The sequence below is a fragment of the Schistosoma haematobium genome, chromosome 3 (assembly GCF_000699445.3).
Source record: "Schistosoma haematobium chromosome 3, whole genome shotgun sequence".
Lineage (NCBI taxonomy): Eukaryota > Metazoa > Platyhelminthes > Trematoda > Strigeidida > Schistosomatidae > Schistosoma > Schistosoma haematobium.
In genome coordinates this window covers 3,526,408-3,544,164 of record NC_067198.1, presented here as the reverse complement: position 1 = coordinate 3,544,164, position 17,757 = coordinate 3,526,408, and the positions used below count along the sequence as shown (strand labels likewise).

The 17,757-nt window shown below is 36.1% G+C and overlaps 1 protein-coding gene across 2 annotated transcripts in view; it reads left to right on the top strand.

The window, feature by feature from the left end:
- Positions 1-4,903: 4,903 nt before the first annotated feature.
- The window catches only part of MS3_00004827 (uncharacterized protein), a gene marked incomplete at both ends in the record, with an annotated part of 58,190 nt that continues 45,336 nt past the window's right edge, over positions 4,904-17,757 (top strand). Inside the window, 5 exons of one of the 2 annotated variants that reach the window (XM_051212792.1) lie at positions 4,904-5,437; positions 9,448-9,579; positions 11,672-12,053; positions 13,384-13,479; positions 14,836-14,903. In XM_051212792.1, the coding sequence (XP_051068708.1) occupies positions 5,386-5,437; positions 9,448-9,579; positions 11,672-12,053; positions 13,384-13,479; positions 14,836-14,903 (730 nt within the window). Of the gene's footprint in view, positions 5,438-7,564; positions 7,698-9,447; positions 9,580-11,671; positions 12,054-13,383; positions 13,480-14,835; positions 14,904-17,757 lie in introns of those variants that run through there. The other variant, XM_035729893.1, reaches the window with a different exon arrangement.

The following is a 17,757-nucleotide window of genomic DNA, read 5'->3' as shown; positions in this document are numbered from 1 at the left end:
TGTTTAAATAAATAAGTAATTTTTGCTGGAAAATATCAGTATATCCGTGTGTGCATATCACAAAATATTGAGAAAAATTATATATGAGAAGTTATTACCCGGTGCTTTTGTAAAAAAGCCAGTCACACATATAAATAAACGTTAAAGTATTTTTATTGGAAATGTTCAAATGTTCTGGAAATCCCACAGTTTTGTTATAAATCAGTTTTCGAATATTAGCGTAGTTCGAACGTAGTTATTAACTACCGAACATTGCACCTCAGTCGTTAGAATTTTGTCGTCAGATTGTTGAGTCCGAAAACCGATGTCGAAGAGGTGACCTACCAAATAAGCTGCGTATGTCATCTTCGGTTCCCTTCTTGTCAGCAGCATAAGACTTTGGTTGGCGATGGGGAACTTTATCACATTCTTCGTATGCGAATTCGGGTGGATTAACCACAACAAGTACAAACGTGTGTGTTTAATATTAAATTGAGTTGGGCGAAATCGTCGGTTGACTGAGGTCATGTAGTAGCATGTTTAACCAAACGCGTCTGCAGGCCTGGTCCTTCAAAAGTTTAAATCCACATTGTTTGAAGGCCATCAAGTATATAAAAATTCTCCTCAAAGTTCGACCAAAAGTCAGAGTTAACTGAACTAAGAATTCCGAAGAACACGAGTTGAATAGCACTAGTCCTTTTCGTGATACGTTTCAAGCTATGAGTGAAGCTTTTAACTATCAGTGAAATCGTTCTTTCAACTCACTAGCCTCTTATTGGTTTGCCATCATTTCGAACTATGTGACCCCTGAGATTGTGGTAAGACGACGGAAAAGTTTGGATACGAACTGCCTTCTATGGTCTGTAGTATTAGATATGGGTAACCAAAGTTTTCTGACAACTACTTAACAAAGGCACTGGCCACCGTCATAACAATAATGTCATTGATAATTATTGTTTATGGCCACTGTATGTAATGGGTTATGCATGTCAAGATATAAGAAGATATACCTTAATACAGGAAGGGTCTTACCAAATGGAGATGAACATGGACGAAATGGGTGTTAGAAGATGCGAATGATCCTAGAAGACATTTACTTCGTCTAATCATCTTAAATTTCTATCTGCTAACATAGCAGCATACCCACTCACGCGTCTTTGTTCATACCAGGTCGGCAAAATAGTTTTGGTATGAGCTTAACGGTTACTCAAACATCTGGGTGAGGTGCGTGCAACGTATTGAATATGTCACGCTGATGTCTCGAAAGGATTGAACAATCCCTGCTCGCAGATGTGTTGCAAAATAAAGTTTCTTACATATTCCCATCAGCTTGGTCTAGCGTTGCCAAAAAACTCCTGCTAAAGATCAGTGTCTTCCTTTTCAAGCTAGAAGAATGATAGTCTCTATCATTAAGAGCGAACCCACCAATAAACTAGGGTTATTGTCTAGGTTCGTCATTAGTATTGCTATAGTGATAGAACTTATCCTAAAATTGCAGATTTGTTATGATGTGACAACTTGATCTATGAGATCTTATGTGGCGATCCCATCATTGTCTACCTTGATTCGTCGTATCGTAAGAATCAGCAATATAACGTTTAGAGCCTCTGAAAAACATATTTTGGGCCAAAGATAGAATAATATATTTAATGTAAAGATAAGTTATACAGAATGACCACGTCTAAGAGGATGAACCGTGTCGTCTAATTGAATTGAATGAAAGCTTCCACGTTCTCCACTGTTAACCCTCTTTTCGTGTCAACTGATTAATATAAATCTTTCCAGTAATTATATGCTCGGCTTCAAAGGTTGTATGGTTATAGTCCAGTGACACTAAAAGTTAGAAGTTCATCACTCAACACTCATTCAAGAGAACTGGTCACCACACTGACTCTTTGTATTAGACTACAAGTCATGAGACTACACAATCCATGTGAACATGGCTAACCGATTTTGTGTCATTGCTAGTGTTCGGTGAAGATATCCGTTTAGGGATGTAATTCCCATGGTAATCAGGCAATACGTTTAACTAAGTCGATCTTCGTAAAGACAGTCGTAATTTTCAGAGTAGCTATAAGGTCATGGATTTTAGGCAAGAGGTAACAATCAGTAGTGGTTTCTGCATTCAGTCACCGATGATCACCAGTTGAACGCCAGTCATTGTTATACTTTCAAGCGACCATGTTCAAAATGGAATGCGAATGAGTTGTGTAGTTGCCGGAGATTTCCATGGTCTATCATAACATCGGACTCGTTTTTACCCAGTCTCAGCTTTCGGGAGTTAGTAGGTGCACTGACAAAAATACGTGTGTCCTGTAGTTGTTATATGTTGTACGACATTGCTGGTTTCGATCGCATTTTACACAGTCCGGGGCACTCGTCGAGTGTCTGTTGGAGGTGCTGATCGATTCTATGCTTCACCGTGACTAGGCATAAACTACAACCAGAAAATAAAGCTCCATAAATATAATTTAGTATTTCTGTTTACTAATCCCAATTTTCTCGGAGTCAATGAGTATATTATGATGTTGTAGCAGGTTATTACATTGATTAGTATGAAAACGTTTGAAACGACGAAAATCCAGTAAATGGGTTTGCATAAACCCACGTTAAGTTAAACACACATTTTGCTGATTTTTGCAGTCGTTCTTCCGCCTGCTGCTTGCAAGTCACAGACCTCATCTTTTGAACGATCAGTAGTATTTGCGAAAAGAACTCTAATTTCTACTCCAGTGTCGACAAGACAGCGAAATTTCATTATTACATCAGTGATGTAAATTACATGGTTTTGGAGTTTGGAAAACTTCAGGGTTTTCTGAATTTTCCAGAACAATTTTGGCAGAGATTGTGATACCAACTCCAGTCGCGCTTATCTGCTTTTCGTGGTATAGAAGTAGATTTTTTTCGCAAATAGATTTTTCGAAGTTTTGTGGCGTTTGTGAATATAATGGATATGAAAATAATGAGTGAGACTAGTATAATACACTGATCATTGAGTGGTGATCAATGTCATGTATGTCAGGTCTTCCTTAGTGCGGATCGAATCCTATCGACTGAGGATGCAATCTGCCCCTCAATCTAGGTGACTCAACATTGCGTGACACGGGATCGAATCCGTCAGCGAGCATCAGTTCCCTCAAGATTACAGGTACACCTTGTTGACGAGCGCCAAGTAGCACAAAACCTAGGTCCAAAGTTCCCTGTTGACTACCTTCAACAAAGTGAGACTATTACCAAGACCCGTATTGTAACTTTGTGTTGTTTGGTGCAGCAGATCACGTCGAGGTTCTTAAGTTAAGTTCAGTTTATTGATTAGAGTCTCCCATGTTTATAGTCACTTTTTGATTAAATTTTGTACAAATGTTATTTTCTATATGATGGTTTGATGCAGTCTGTTTGACTGGTATATAAACCAAGTATGTTTGAAATAAATGGTTCGTACAATCGGAAAAGATATTGATGTTCTGAACTCAAATGGAACAGCTAGTCAGAGAAAAAAAGATCAATAAGGAGTTCAGGATGCCCATACTGGTCGAACACAGTACTAAGTTTGAATAAGTCGTATTTCGGTTGGTGAATAAATCATGTGATAACTAGCCAGGCTTGAAGACACAACAACTTTATGATACACAAGTTATTTTGTCTTCGGCATTAGTAATTTTTTCCAGAAAACTGACTAGTTAGTGGGAAGGTATAAATTACATGAGATGCAAAATATCATACAGAAGTGTTGAACTCTGTCAACATTTATGTAGTAAAGATTGTTTTAACGATTTGATGCAACGGATTTACGATAATGAATAGAACGCTAATGGACATATGAATGCAATGACATTGTGTGTCCAAGTGATGGCTATCCACAAAACACCTGAATGATTCAGAATCACAGACATGACCGCTAACCGACTGAATAGGTTGTTTTCTATGTAATAGTGAAACATTTATATACAGAATATGTACACAAACTAAAAATAATAACATGTCGTACGGCTGAGTATTAGGTCTGTTAACTTTTCTACTTGATTAACGCAGAATACGGGTTACAACTACGACACTCGAACGTTAGAACTTTGCCGTCGCAAATTAGAAGACAGAAGGAAAGCTGGAGAAATGTTTAGTCTGTAAAAATCAGAAATGTACAGAAAATCACGGGTATTAACAGACATTAGCGTTTGTTAAACCAACATTATATTTCGGTCAATCTCCAGAGACATATTATGCTACTGACCAATAGTAGCATGCCACGTTGATATTCCAGAAAGCTCTATCATGTTCTGATTGGTTAGAACTCTTAGGCTCCTTTAGGGCCTCTAGAGACTCCGTTGTAGTCCTCGGAAGCCGACTGAAAAAGATCTAATTTTGAATATCCTACAAAAATAATCTAATAATCTGTCAAAAGAATCTTAAGAAATTATTTCTATATTCAAAATAACCTTGTTAATTTAGACGAAAGCTAATTGAAAAATTCTAGGTATAATGGAAGTACACTTTTCATTTGTAAAGTTTATTGTCATTCTAATAAGTTAAAAGTTGAATCATCAATGTTTAAATATACTACAATGAACTCAATTTTATTGTTTACCAAAACTGTATAACACTTAACATTGTATTGTAGTCTAAAGAGGAAAACAGTCATTCGGTCTACTTAGCTACAATAGCTGTTTTAAGAAAGTGATACCAACAAAAATAAATTTAAAACAAAAAAAGAATTTCTTTAAAATGATTCACCACACTAATAATATATTTTTACCGACAAACTACGTAGTTATATTGACATAATTAGGTTTCATAATGAGACATAGGGGATTTCATAGATTGAAATGATGAGTCAATTGAAGATAGACCACCAATGGAAAACCTGGAAGCACTGGACGGCTGTTTCGTCCTAGTATGGGACACATCAGCAGTGCGAATCCACGATCCCGCACCCCGCAAGATTCGAACCCAGGATCTGTCAGTCTAGCGCATGAGAGGCTCTTTTTAATTCCTTGTCGATTTAATGATTACATCATCCATAGATTCATATGAAGAATATTTTCGAATATTTTCTGTTCTCTTATTGGTCAATTGACAATAATCTACTATAGAAAGAAAGTTATTCATTATTATTATTATTAGTTCTATTTGAGTTAGTTTAGTTAAAGACAGATTTATCTATTTAATACATGTCCATACTACTTTTTAAACGGAATATTTAAGAGGAGAAAACAAATATAAATAAACGAACATATTTAACACTGAAATCATACCCATTTATGCTATTGGTGTATTGTGTTATTAATGGGAGAATATAAGCGTATACATACATAGTTACAAACAGACTATTGATTGGGAATGTATGCTTTCCAAATTCTTTCATAATTTCTCAATTCAACTATTGAAAATGTACAATATAGAAGTTTCATAATGGATAAAGAGCATACGTTCTTATCATTTATATTAACAAATTGGAAATTCGGTAAGTTTAACTATGGTTTATGTATATATATATATAATACTTTGTTTATATTTGAGTTGTTGTTTTTCGAAATAAATAAAGTTTTAAAACAAAGATGATAAAATGGTTAGTAGTGGAGTCTAGGACGCGTGTTTCGTTCCATTCGGGACTCATCAGCTGGGTATACATGCATCTAAGAATTGACATTCCCTCTGGAACGCGAACCTAGTACCGTTTGCTTCAAATGCTATCGCATTATCCACTTAGATACTGAGATGTTGATAGCCACTTGCTTGTTCAATGGGATGGAGTGAAGTTGATAACGTGATGGTGTTTGAAGTAAACGGAATTGGATTTGAGTTCTGGAGTGAACATCAACTCTAGGATGCAGGTACATTCAGTTGACGAGTCTCTAATAGAACGAAACGTGCGTCCTGGAACCCACTGCTAGCCAATACCCATCTTTACTTAGAATTCTTGTGAACTAAGGTAGTATCGAGGCAATACGCTTAGTATGCACATATTCCAATAAGAGACTGATGAATTGCAGTCCTAAACATCAATGGAAAATTCATGTAAACGGTACTAAGTGATAATAAAGTTTTGTCCTCCTTTTTAAGGCACAAACAGTTTTATTAATCATGCGATAAGTCATTGACATTTTCAGTTGTTGCTGATGGTATCTGGCCAATAGATGTTGAGTATTTTGCGTGGACAACTATTTACATATACTTGAACTCTTTTGATGATGATTGTATTAGTTCTCTATGTTTCAGTTCTGTATAGTGGAAGTGTCTTGGCGTTCGTATTGAGGATTGTGACTTTGATATTGGTTGAGAAACAGTTGTTTTGAGTTCCATATGTTTTTCAATTGTAGAAATGAGGTTCTTGCTTTGCCAATCCTCGCATTTACGTCTGCATCGGATCCTCCTTGTTGATCGATCATGCTTCCCAGATATGTGAAACTTTCCACCTCTTCCAGAGTTTCTCCATCAGGTGCAATTGCGTTAATGTTCTCTGTGTTGTATTTGAAAATCTTACTTTTTAATTTGTGTATGTTGATGAAGAGGCTGCAGGCTACAGTGTTTGTCTTGACCTACATTTGTTGATGTGTATGGGATGGAAGAGTCAAGTCATCTACGAAGTCAAAATCTTCTAATTACATCCGACCTTTCCATTTTAATCTGTGCTTCCTGTGAGATGCAGAGGTCTTCATAGTCCATTCAACCACCAGAATAAAAAGAAAAGGAAAGATTAGGGACTCTTGTCTGACTGCGGTCCTAACTCGGGATGCATCTGTCAGCTGTCCACCAGGGACGACTTTGCACTTCAGTCTGTCGTTTAAATTCCGGATGATGTTGATGATTTTTTCAGGTACTCCATAATATCGAGGAAGTTTCCATAAATTCCTCCTATCCACACTGTCAAATGCATTCTCATAGTCAAGGAAGTTGATGCATAGTGATGAGTTCCATTCAACTGATTGTTCAACGATGATCTGTAGTGTCGCGATTCGGTCTTTGCATGACTGATCCTCACAGAATCTGGTCTGTTGATCTTGAAGTTGGGCATCTATCGAGTCTTTCATTTTATTCAGCAACTCTCTGTTGAAAACCTTTACTGGTACTAACAATAGTGTGACGCCTCTCTCTCTCTCTCTCTCTCTCTCTATATATATATATATATATATATATATATCCCAGGAGAATAATCTAAAAGCAAATCATGCCTACTACCAAGTAGATATTGAGCTATCGCACTATTGGAAGTATATTGGTTCCTTACTCACACTTCTGAGGAATTTACTAAAATATGCTTCGGTACGTACATATAAACTGGTGGACATAAATGTCGGTAACGTAAAGTAAGCATTTGTTCTCGTTGAATATGTCAACAACCGATTTATTCGATTAGGGAGAACTAATTTAGAGACTGAATAATTCAATTTTGATACAGCTCATAGTCTATAAACAATGCTCCCAACTATTTCAACCAAGTTTTTTCTCTATCTTATTATGCTTCATTCTATTCGTTCTTTTCGTTGTATATTTACTGATAAACATTTGAGGATAACCATTATCTTTCAGATAATATTCAGTGTTGACTAATTCTTCTTGAATGTCGATTGAAAAGCGTTCTAACTAAAGTATGCCCAACGACCGACTACCTCGACGTGCTATGTTCAGTGGTATAGGAGTAGGTTGGAAGAAAGCTGGAGGCGGCCAAACCAAAACATGGCACAAGTCCATGAAGTCACTGACAAGTGGACTGAGTCATGTTGGTAGGTGTAGACTATTTGGTTGGGGACCACGAGATGATAGCAACCGATGATTAGAGACCCTGAATGACATAGCTCAAAATCGTTTGCAATGGCGCAGGTGCATCCACTCTTTGTGTTCTCCCAAATTCTAATCTTCTGAATTCTTCATGTCCCTTTTTTCCTCTTTCCAAATTTATTTCACTGGATTATACTCTTTAAATAACATCTCCAAACCCTAATCTTCCCGATTACTGCTTATACTCTTGCTACCTCTACCACTACGGGATTTGAATCGACAACTGCATCTCTGTGTTAAGGTGGTGTGGCAACTCGAACTGATGTACGTACGTACGATGTTCTACGTTGTTACTGACTGACTGACTGACTAACTAAAGTTTGTTTATTTCTTATCGGACAGAATCTATGGAAATTTAAATTAAGTTCTCACCGACTGTCCTTTGATGTAAAAAGTGTTTGAATTCAACTAAAAATTTATTATCAGAATGGGGGGTTTGTGGAAATTTTAATAATTTTAATAGTTGAATTCACAAGTCGATCTAAGCTAGATCATTATTGAAAACCTGGGTTCGAGTCCTGCATACGGGATCATGAGTGTGCACTGTTGAGTAGTCCCGTACTAGAACGAAACGGTCATCCAGTGTTTCCAGGTTTTCAATGGTGGTCTAACATTAATCGATTCATGATCTCAAGCAAAACAAAATTAGCATAAGTGTGTTTTCGAACTTATCGCTATGTATATTTATATAATAAATTTGTTGGTCTTAGATGTTTAACTCGGAAACTCAAAACTTTTGTATTTTGTCATTCTTTATTATTCTCTTATAAATAACTCTAAATCAGTAAAAGTTGTGCACCAAATAGTGGCTCCTAAAGACCTACAAACAAATATAGGCTCCAAATTATCCAGTGATATACGAAACGATCTGATTGGGTTAAACTGTGTAAATGACTAAACTATATTAGAATAGTTATTCCAATTTCTGATGCAGATGTAAAGGCACGGATCGGCAAAACAAGAACAGAATATCTACAACTGAAGAATATCTCCAACTCAAAACAACTGTCTGTCAATCAACACCAAAGTCAGAATTCTCAATACAAATGTCAAGATAGTTCGACTGTATGGGGTGGAAATTTGGACAACTACGAAAGCCATCATTCAGAAGAAACAGGTGTTTATTAACAGCTGTCTACGCAAAATACTTCGGATCCGTTGGCAACACACTACACTATCAGCAATAACCTACTATGGGATAGAACAAACCAGATCCCAGAGGAAGATGAAATCAGGAAGAGGAGCTGGAAGTGGATAGGACACACATTGAGGAGAGTACCCAACTGCATCACAAGGCATTCCCTCACCTGGAAACCTCAATGCGAAGGGAGGAAAGGAAGACCAAAGAACACATTTGGTTGATAAATGGAGACAGACATAGGAAGGATGAACAAAAATTGAATAGATCTGGAAAGGAAGGTCCAGGACAGAATAGGTTGGATAATGCTGGTCGGCAGCCTATGCTCCATTGGAGGTAACAGGTGTAAGTAAGTAAGTATTCCAATATAGGAGATGTAATTGATTGTGTTACAGCAACGAAGCTTGTGAATCGATAACCTGATATAATTCAGCGATCAAGTGTAAAAAAAAGATTAATCTAAAGTACCCTCAACATATCGTGACTATTGACTTGGTAGTTACATTGTTTCAAGTAACTTCTTAACAGTAAACACATTTCAATCTTATTCTTTCCAGATGAAAATAACTTATATCATAAACGTAAAGATTTAATACATGAATTAAAATTAAATGTTAAAACATTAATGGAATATGCTTCAGTTTGTCGTTCAATTCCTGAAGATAGTACACATGTAATTAGTTTTTGTGGTAAGTTTGTTATTTCATTTAATTAGTTATATGAACTTAATTCATTCATTCAACCAGTTGTTACAAAGTGGGTCGTTTACTGAATCTTTCATTCAGTATAACAACATTATCTAAAACGTTTACCTCATACTGATAGTAGTATGATGCCTATATAGTTTTCATATATCTTGATATCATCTTTCGCTGGTATCTTGATGTAGTATCCTTCTTTCCAGTCTGTTGATACTTGTTCTTCTTCTCAAATCTTTCTGAAGAGATTATGAAGCATCTTTATAGTTATTTCTATATCTGACTTTCATTGCTTCATTTATTATGTTGTCTGATCCTGCTATTGTCTCATTCGATTTACATTTCATTCATCAATCAACTTTTTTTGTTTAACAATAACAAAAGAGGATTATTTATTCTCTGACAAAAAAACAAATCAAATAGCAACATGCAAATATATGTTATCTTCATATTGTAAACACACTCTACCCAATCCTTAGCTTGTTTAAAATTATTTCTGATTGAAATCATGAACCTTGAAGCACTGGACGGCTGTTTCGTCCTATTGTAGGACTCTTCAGCAGTGCTCATCCACGATCACACACCGAAGGGATTCGAACCCAGGGCCCTCAGTCGCTCATGTGAACGCTTATCCTCTAAACCACTGAGCTGGCCGGTATCCAACGGTGTTGATGTTTAACTTCAACCAATCCTTGAAATCGCGCGACCATATTCCATTGTACTGGGGTAGATAACTGTCTCTACCCGACACGGATTGTTAAATCTTACTATTGGTACGTCTTAAATCAATTTTTAATCATGTTTATATTTGTCAAGTATTTTCTATATGACCAAAGAAAGATAGTGGCTAGCAGTACAATATAGAATTCTCAGCACAAGAGTATTTCAACAAGTTTCCTTTTCTTATTTCTTCATCTATCCTGACGATCACATATTGAGTGATCACCAGTTAGATGTTAACAGTTCATGAATCGACATCTGAAAAATGTTCATTCTTTTCAATGCATATTGCCTGTCAACCACCATGATGTCACTGATTGTACCTTCATTTGCATAATGTCAATCAATTATCTTAGACTTCATTGTACTTTTGTTTCCATACTAATCATTCTTTATTCTTGTTCTATATTCTTTGATCTTTTTAACTTTCTGCTATAAAATATTTCACTATCGATTGATCATATATACTACTTATATCTGTCGACATCAGTAACACACACCATAATAGTAAATCGAATATAGACACTTTGTGTTTCATTATAGTGGAGAGAGCATAAAATCATCTGGTAAATAGAATTTTATGTTCAGTGGAAAAGTTTGCAAGTGTATTAGCTTTTAATGTTATTTTTCGAAATTAAAGTTAGCAAACTTTAAACAACTGTGATCACAGTATTAAAAGCGTAAGTATATATATTTGAGGTTTCCTGTCGACGAATATCTGTATTATCGGATAGGGGTTTTGTAGATATTATAGTAATTTTCTTAATAGATGAATTTATGAGTTAATTAAAACTAGACTACCATGGAAAATCTGAAAGCATTAGACGGCCGTTTCGTCCTAGTATGTGACTCCTCATCAGTGCTCATTCACGATCGCACTCGCAAAATTAGAACTCAGGACCTAGTGACTAACTTCAAAAGGTATTTCCTGGAGTTCTAGTGAGAAGCCGTGACCAGTGAAGTTCAACCGAGTTTATTATGAAATAGTAACTCACTGAAGTCAATGGTGATCGGTGACGCATTTTTGTAGATTGATTGAAGTTAAACATTAACAACGTTGAATATCAACTCAGTGGTTTAGAGGTTAAGCATTTGCGCATAAGATCAATAGATCTTGGGTTCTAATCTCACAAGGCTAGATCTTGGATGCGCACTGTTGAGGAGTCTCATATTTGGATGAAATAGCCATCTAGTGCTTCCAGGTTTTTCATAGTGGTCTAGCTTCAATTGACTCTTGGATTCATCTGTATGTTGGAATATCTACTTAATTTCACTAAAACTAATATAATAAAATATTGAATAGTTTTCTATATGAAAGGCTTTTCTAATCTACCCATAAATATACTTTCTTATTTCTATGTAGCATTAGTTCATGATTGTCTTCGAATTGGTTTAAAAACATCATCATTTCTATTCAATCAAACTATATCAACTTATACATTATTACATAAAATTTCAAATCACTGTGAACCAGCTATGGAAATAATCAATAAATTTGAAAAACATTTCAATCCAATTGAAAATAATCATAGAAACAATTCACAATCTGATCACCGTGACAACGACCACGACCACCAGCACCAGCACCACCACCACCAACAACAACAACAACAACAATCAATAAAAAGAGAAAATAAATCAAATTTGAAAAAACTTTTTCATTATTCAGAAAATAATAAAAATAAGTTTGATAAAGAAAATGATAAAAAGTTCTTATCTGGAAAGAAATTTTATACAAAATTAAGGTAATTTTGATTGATTATAAAAGAAAACGAATAATATTATGTAATATTCTATGCGGAAACTTAATTTTCAACTAAGATTCTGTTAGAACTTGTGGCCTATGTGCCTCTATCAATGTATGATGTGATAATGTCACTAATTAGAGAAAAATGGTTTATTGATCGGACCAATAGCTCATAAAAACAAGTACGAGTAACCTAGAGTACTTATTGGTCCTGATACCTGTCTACCTCTACCTGTTAAGTCTAGAACACCACTATCAGCCTCTGCAATATGAATCATTTATTTCAAACATATTGGGTTTATATACCAACCAAACGGACTACATCATACCATAAAATAGGAAACAACATTTGCTGAGGAGTCCCACAATAGGACGAAAAGACCGTCCAGTGCTTCCAGGTTTTCCATGGTGGTCTAGCTTCAACTGACTCATGATCTTAACCATTGAAATTACTATGATATTCACAAAAACCATCTGATATTAGGCAACATATGCCCACTAGTGACTGGCTTCACGAGGTATATCCTGGAGTTCTAGTGAGAAGTAGTGACCAGTGGAGTTCAACCGTGTTTGTTGTGAGATAGTAACTCACTGACGACGATGGTGGGTGTGTCACTCAATCTCGTGGATTAGTTGAAGTTAGACATTAACACCGTTGGATGCCGGCCGGCTCAGTGGTCTAGTGGTTAGGTGCTCGCGCGCGAAACCAGTAGGTCCTGGGTTCGAATATCGCAAGAGGCGAGGTCGTGGATGCGCACTGGTGAGGAGTCCCACAATAGAGCGAAACGGCCATCCAGTGCTTGCGGGTTTTCCATGGTGGTCTAGCTTCAACTGACTCATGATCTCTAACCATTGAAATTTGAACAAGATTTAGCCAAAAGTGGCTGTGAATGAGGGACGTAGTAATTAACAGACAGGGCATAACTCAAGAATGGCAAATCGTATAATAATAGTTCACAGGTCAAAATAAAGCTTATGATAAGAGAAACATGAATATGAATAGTTTAGTTACATAACAAATATACGCATAGTATTGATCCATAAATGGATCCCCAAAGTAACCATTCATTATTCCCATCGGGATATAACAGATAATTTCAAACAAAACCTAGAAATCTTATCTACACATTTCTATCATTGATGACTATAATCTATCCTACTTGAATATTAAACAAAAACACTTGAAGAAAGACATGTTTAATTGACTTAGTAACTAAACCAAAAGGCAAACAAATAGGTCGAAACTACTTAGAGAACATATAATTGAAGCTGTTGTTAGGTAAATCTACTAAACAATCTCTACATATTTCATTTACCTTTCTTTACAGAATTAATAATAACAATTCAAATATTGAATGGATTCATTTTGCACTTGTAGAGAAACTACTTGAACCCATTGTACAACATATATGTTCAAGAGCAAAGTAATAAAATATGATTATTTTGATTGTATATTAGTCATTTATGAGTGTTTGAATATTTATGTTTTTGATCTTAAGTACTTAGTTTCTCAATTAGTCTGTTCTAAAATGTCTATATCTCAAGTGGATTGTTTTAGTATTACCATTAAATCATAAGTATTTTTAAGTAATGATGGATAATAGTTAGGATTGTAATCCAGGATGCGAGTTTTATCCTGGCTTACGTACTTACACTGTAGTGTTGAAGAAGGTCCTATGAGATTCTTCTATCCATGCTGTCTAACTCTTATAGTCAAAGGACTTTATGTATAGTGACGCGTTCCATTCAAGTGATTGCTCAATAATGATCCGTAGTATCGCTTTTCAGTATGTGTACGACCAATCCTTACAGAATCCAGGCTGTTAATCTGTGATCTTATCTGGGGTTCATCATGTAGATGCACTTGTATCTCAATGTTAATATGTATACAATGGCTCAAACCTATTACCTTTTGATCCGAACGCTTATTATATTACCCAATGAGCAACTCAATCGATTAATGACAGTATTGAGACAGGACGTTCAATAAAGAAGTATACCAGATGGGACAGATCAAAGTTCTATCCTTATTATCAACGATTGGAAGATTTAAACAATTATAATTGACTAACGAAATTCATCCCCATTGCACAAGCTATGTTGATTACAGGACTCTAATGCTGGGTGAAAAACGCGTTCGTTATTTGAAGCAAAGTGTACTGGGCTTGAATCTCAATGTGAACATAAACAAGCGACTGAGAATGATATAATATTCGTAGCATCTCAATGAATAGAAAATATCAATCTCGGTCACTTCGCAACATACAGTAAGTCACCTATAGAAACTGATACACTTGATCACATTGTAAATGTTATATGCACGTATATCAATTCATATATGCATGCTTATGATGGATGGGGTCCGAGATCTGACACTGAAACACAACGTTCCACGCTACAACCACCCCCCAGATGACTACTTGAGCAAAAAGATGCGAGTAAAAAAGGAAGGCCATATATATATACCCCTTAGCTAATGATATGAATTAGTCCTTTAGTTCATTTCTGTTCATCAAGTTATACTACTATCTCTAATTTGAAATGTCATACTAGAAATAAAGATTGATAAGACCTGGGTTCGAATCCCGCGTAATGGGATCATGGATACGCACTGCTGAGGAGTCCCATACTAGGATGAAACGGCCATTCAGTGCTTCCATGGTTCCCATGGTGGTCTAGCTTCAACTGACTCATGAATTCAATTATTAAATAAAGATATATTATATAAAATATTATTCATTCATTATGTATATATATACAGAATTTCTTTTCCATTGTAGAGAATTTTACAGTTCTGATAGCATTGTGGCTAATCAATGTGATGTGAATGTATTCTTATCTTTGATTAGTAAGTTCAATAAGTCTTTTTCAATGTTTTATTTATAAGGGGTAATTATGAAATTTGAACTTTTTTATCTTGATATACGAAACTGAAATTATGAATCTGTCTCCAAACGTCCTGGTAAAACCAAGGATAGGGAGAGTCAGCTCTCCCTCTCGAAATGCTCTCACATAGCCACGTGTATACAGCCACTTCCAGGGACGTACTACTCATTGCATTTTTGCGGCGGCGGTTTTGTTTAGGAAATTAAGGGGACAAAAAGCAAATTTGCAGCGCTTTAACTGGATTGATGGACATGGAGGATCCACCCAGGTGAGTTGAAAATCCCTAATTCCAAAGCAATGGTGCACATGGATTCCTGTATCTTGAAGGAAAAAAATGACATATGAACCAATCATTGGTCACCGGCTACCATGGGACTGCATCTCCTTACGATGCTCTACTGCCTTGTGGACCAGATTTTTAGGTCAAAGGCTGAAGGAGTGGCCCAATAAGGAAACCACCTGTTTCGATTTAGGCACCAAGGCAGTATCACAGCCCATACACAAATCAAGTGACTTGTGTGGAGAATATATATTCGGTGCCCCTTTGTACCAATGTTTATGTGTTTACATAAAAAAATTATAATAAATTAAAGCGACTCTTTTCTCAGTATATTCTATGTGTGTCAATCACTCAATAAGTCAGGAAGACAGTAGAACCTTGTGTTAATTTACATTGGTTCAAGTTTCCACACCGCCTTGGAACTGTGCGATGAAATTCTCAAGAAAAATTTCAGGTTAGTAAAGGTAGTAACAGTAACAGTGAAAGAAAAAAATATTAAGCATTTCAGCAAACATAAATTAATGGAATGAGTAAAGATATTTAGATACTGAAGAGTTTAGGGTCTTAGGAAAGACAAAGAGTGAATGTCCATACAAAATTGTGAACAATTTTGAGCATTTTATTTAGAGTTTCTATTGGTTGGTTATGATAATCATGTGAATCTCAACTAGGTTGTCTAAACCTACCTACGTGTCCCAACCCAATGGTTAGTGTCTTCATGGACAGATGTCATGTTTCGGTTCGGCTACCTCTGGCTCTGAGTATTATAAATTAAAAAGAAAATCTCCTGACTAGAGATCAACTACTGATATGTCAGACGGTGAGATTGTTATCTCCAAAATAATGTTTATGCTAAATTTAAACAAAAATTAACCAGGCAGATAACCCTGATGAACATTACATGAAGTGATCGATTCCAATGACAGTTAGAGATAGTTTCTAAATCGACCTGTGATGTTCGAGTAGAAAGCTTGTTTTAAGGTTAATGCACTTCTCTGGTGCACCTTACAATGACAGACATTGCCGTAAAACATGTCGAACGACATTGCTTAACTCTGCCTTAAAGCCGAGAAATACAACTATGGTTGGGAAGCGGTGAGTATATCCGTGTTCTAAAACCTGCCGAAGGGTGAATATTAGGTATCTAAATCCAAATCCATTTCCGAAATCAACCTGATTTTCCTGAGTTTGCTTTTCATAAGCCCAAATAAGGCAATGTTTGATCAATGCAGTTACTATTTAGGACATCATATTAGTGAAATCGATTCCTCCGTGCTTATCATAAGATAATTTTTGTTCTTTCTTATAGACTGGGCTGATCAGCGATCAAGACCAGTGAAATAGGGTTACGTTCAGTTCCTAGACTTAAGCGAATATCTCCGTCGACATGACTGGTAAAACTGAGCCATTAACATCGAAAATCCGTCGTGCATTTTTTATCAGAGCCTGTAGCACTTCCTCGATGTAGATCAGCTACGAAGTTTTCTACCACCATGGGAATTAGGGAGCTCATATTTTTATTATATTTAGGTTGCTTAGTAAAATTTGGAAACCAAAGGGTAACCTAAAAGCATTTAACCTGTTCGTCAGAGTCTTATACCAACTAAATCAGTTTCCTAGGTTGAAAGTGTGTCATCGTTTCAGTTTTTCTACAATAATCTTATTATCTTTCGAAGTTTTGATACCTGATTCCTCGATATGCCTGAAAAGTTGTCTTCTGTTGCTTATCACTTCCACACTTTCCATTTCTTTTGCTTTCGTTGGGCATTTCTGCTCATGATCATTTTGTAGATATTTTTTCAGACTATGTTTCAAATGCCTTTGATCCGCAAAGTGTACGTAGCCTAATAGGAAGAGCTTCCAAGCATCTATAAGTTTAGTAGATGCTGTCGAAATCCATCGACTTTTCTTAAACTTTTGGTTACAGTTATTCATGAATATCAGTGCTGTTTTCCCAGCTGCCTGAATATCGTGCCGAGTCACCTTGGGATAAACATTACTGATTATTTAGTTGTTCCTGAGATAAATATAGTGTCAATTGTTATTTTAAGCCCACACATAAATCAAATGAGCATTTCTCTGCATTTTTTATTCTTACTTCCCCGCTTAGTCAAACAGCTCGGAAGTTACTGTCTATTTGGATCTAGTCTATAACGGCTTGTGAGCTTGGTGTTACATCTGCATCAGCGAGCTGGCAGTCAAATCTCCAGATATGTAGAGAGTAAATCGCTCCGGTTCTCTGTATCAACTACATGACGTCAAGTAAATGACTCATCTGGATCCTGTGTACATGTCTTGGAGATAGTCTACATCGATGTGACAGGATTTCGGTATGATATCTAGAGAAGTCTGTTGGTCTGAACACTGAAAGCTCCATTAAGTAGTTTAAAGGGCGGTTTCACGAGACTTGGATAATTAGTAGTGATAATGCATGGGGAAAAGTTAAAGAAGAAGAACTGATGGTGAAAATGGAAGGGATGTTGGCAGTCGACTAAGGGATTCCATCGTGTACCAGAGGATCAGTGGTAGTGTTAGA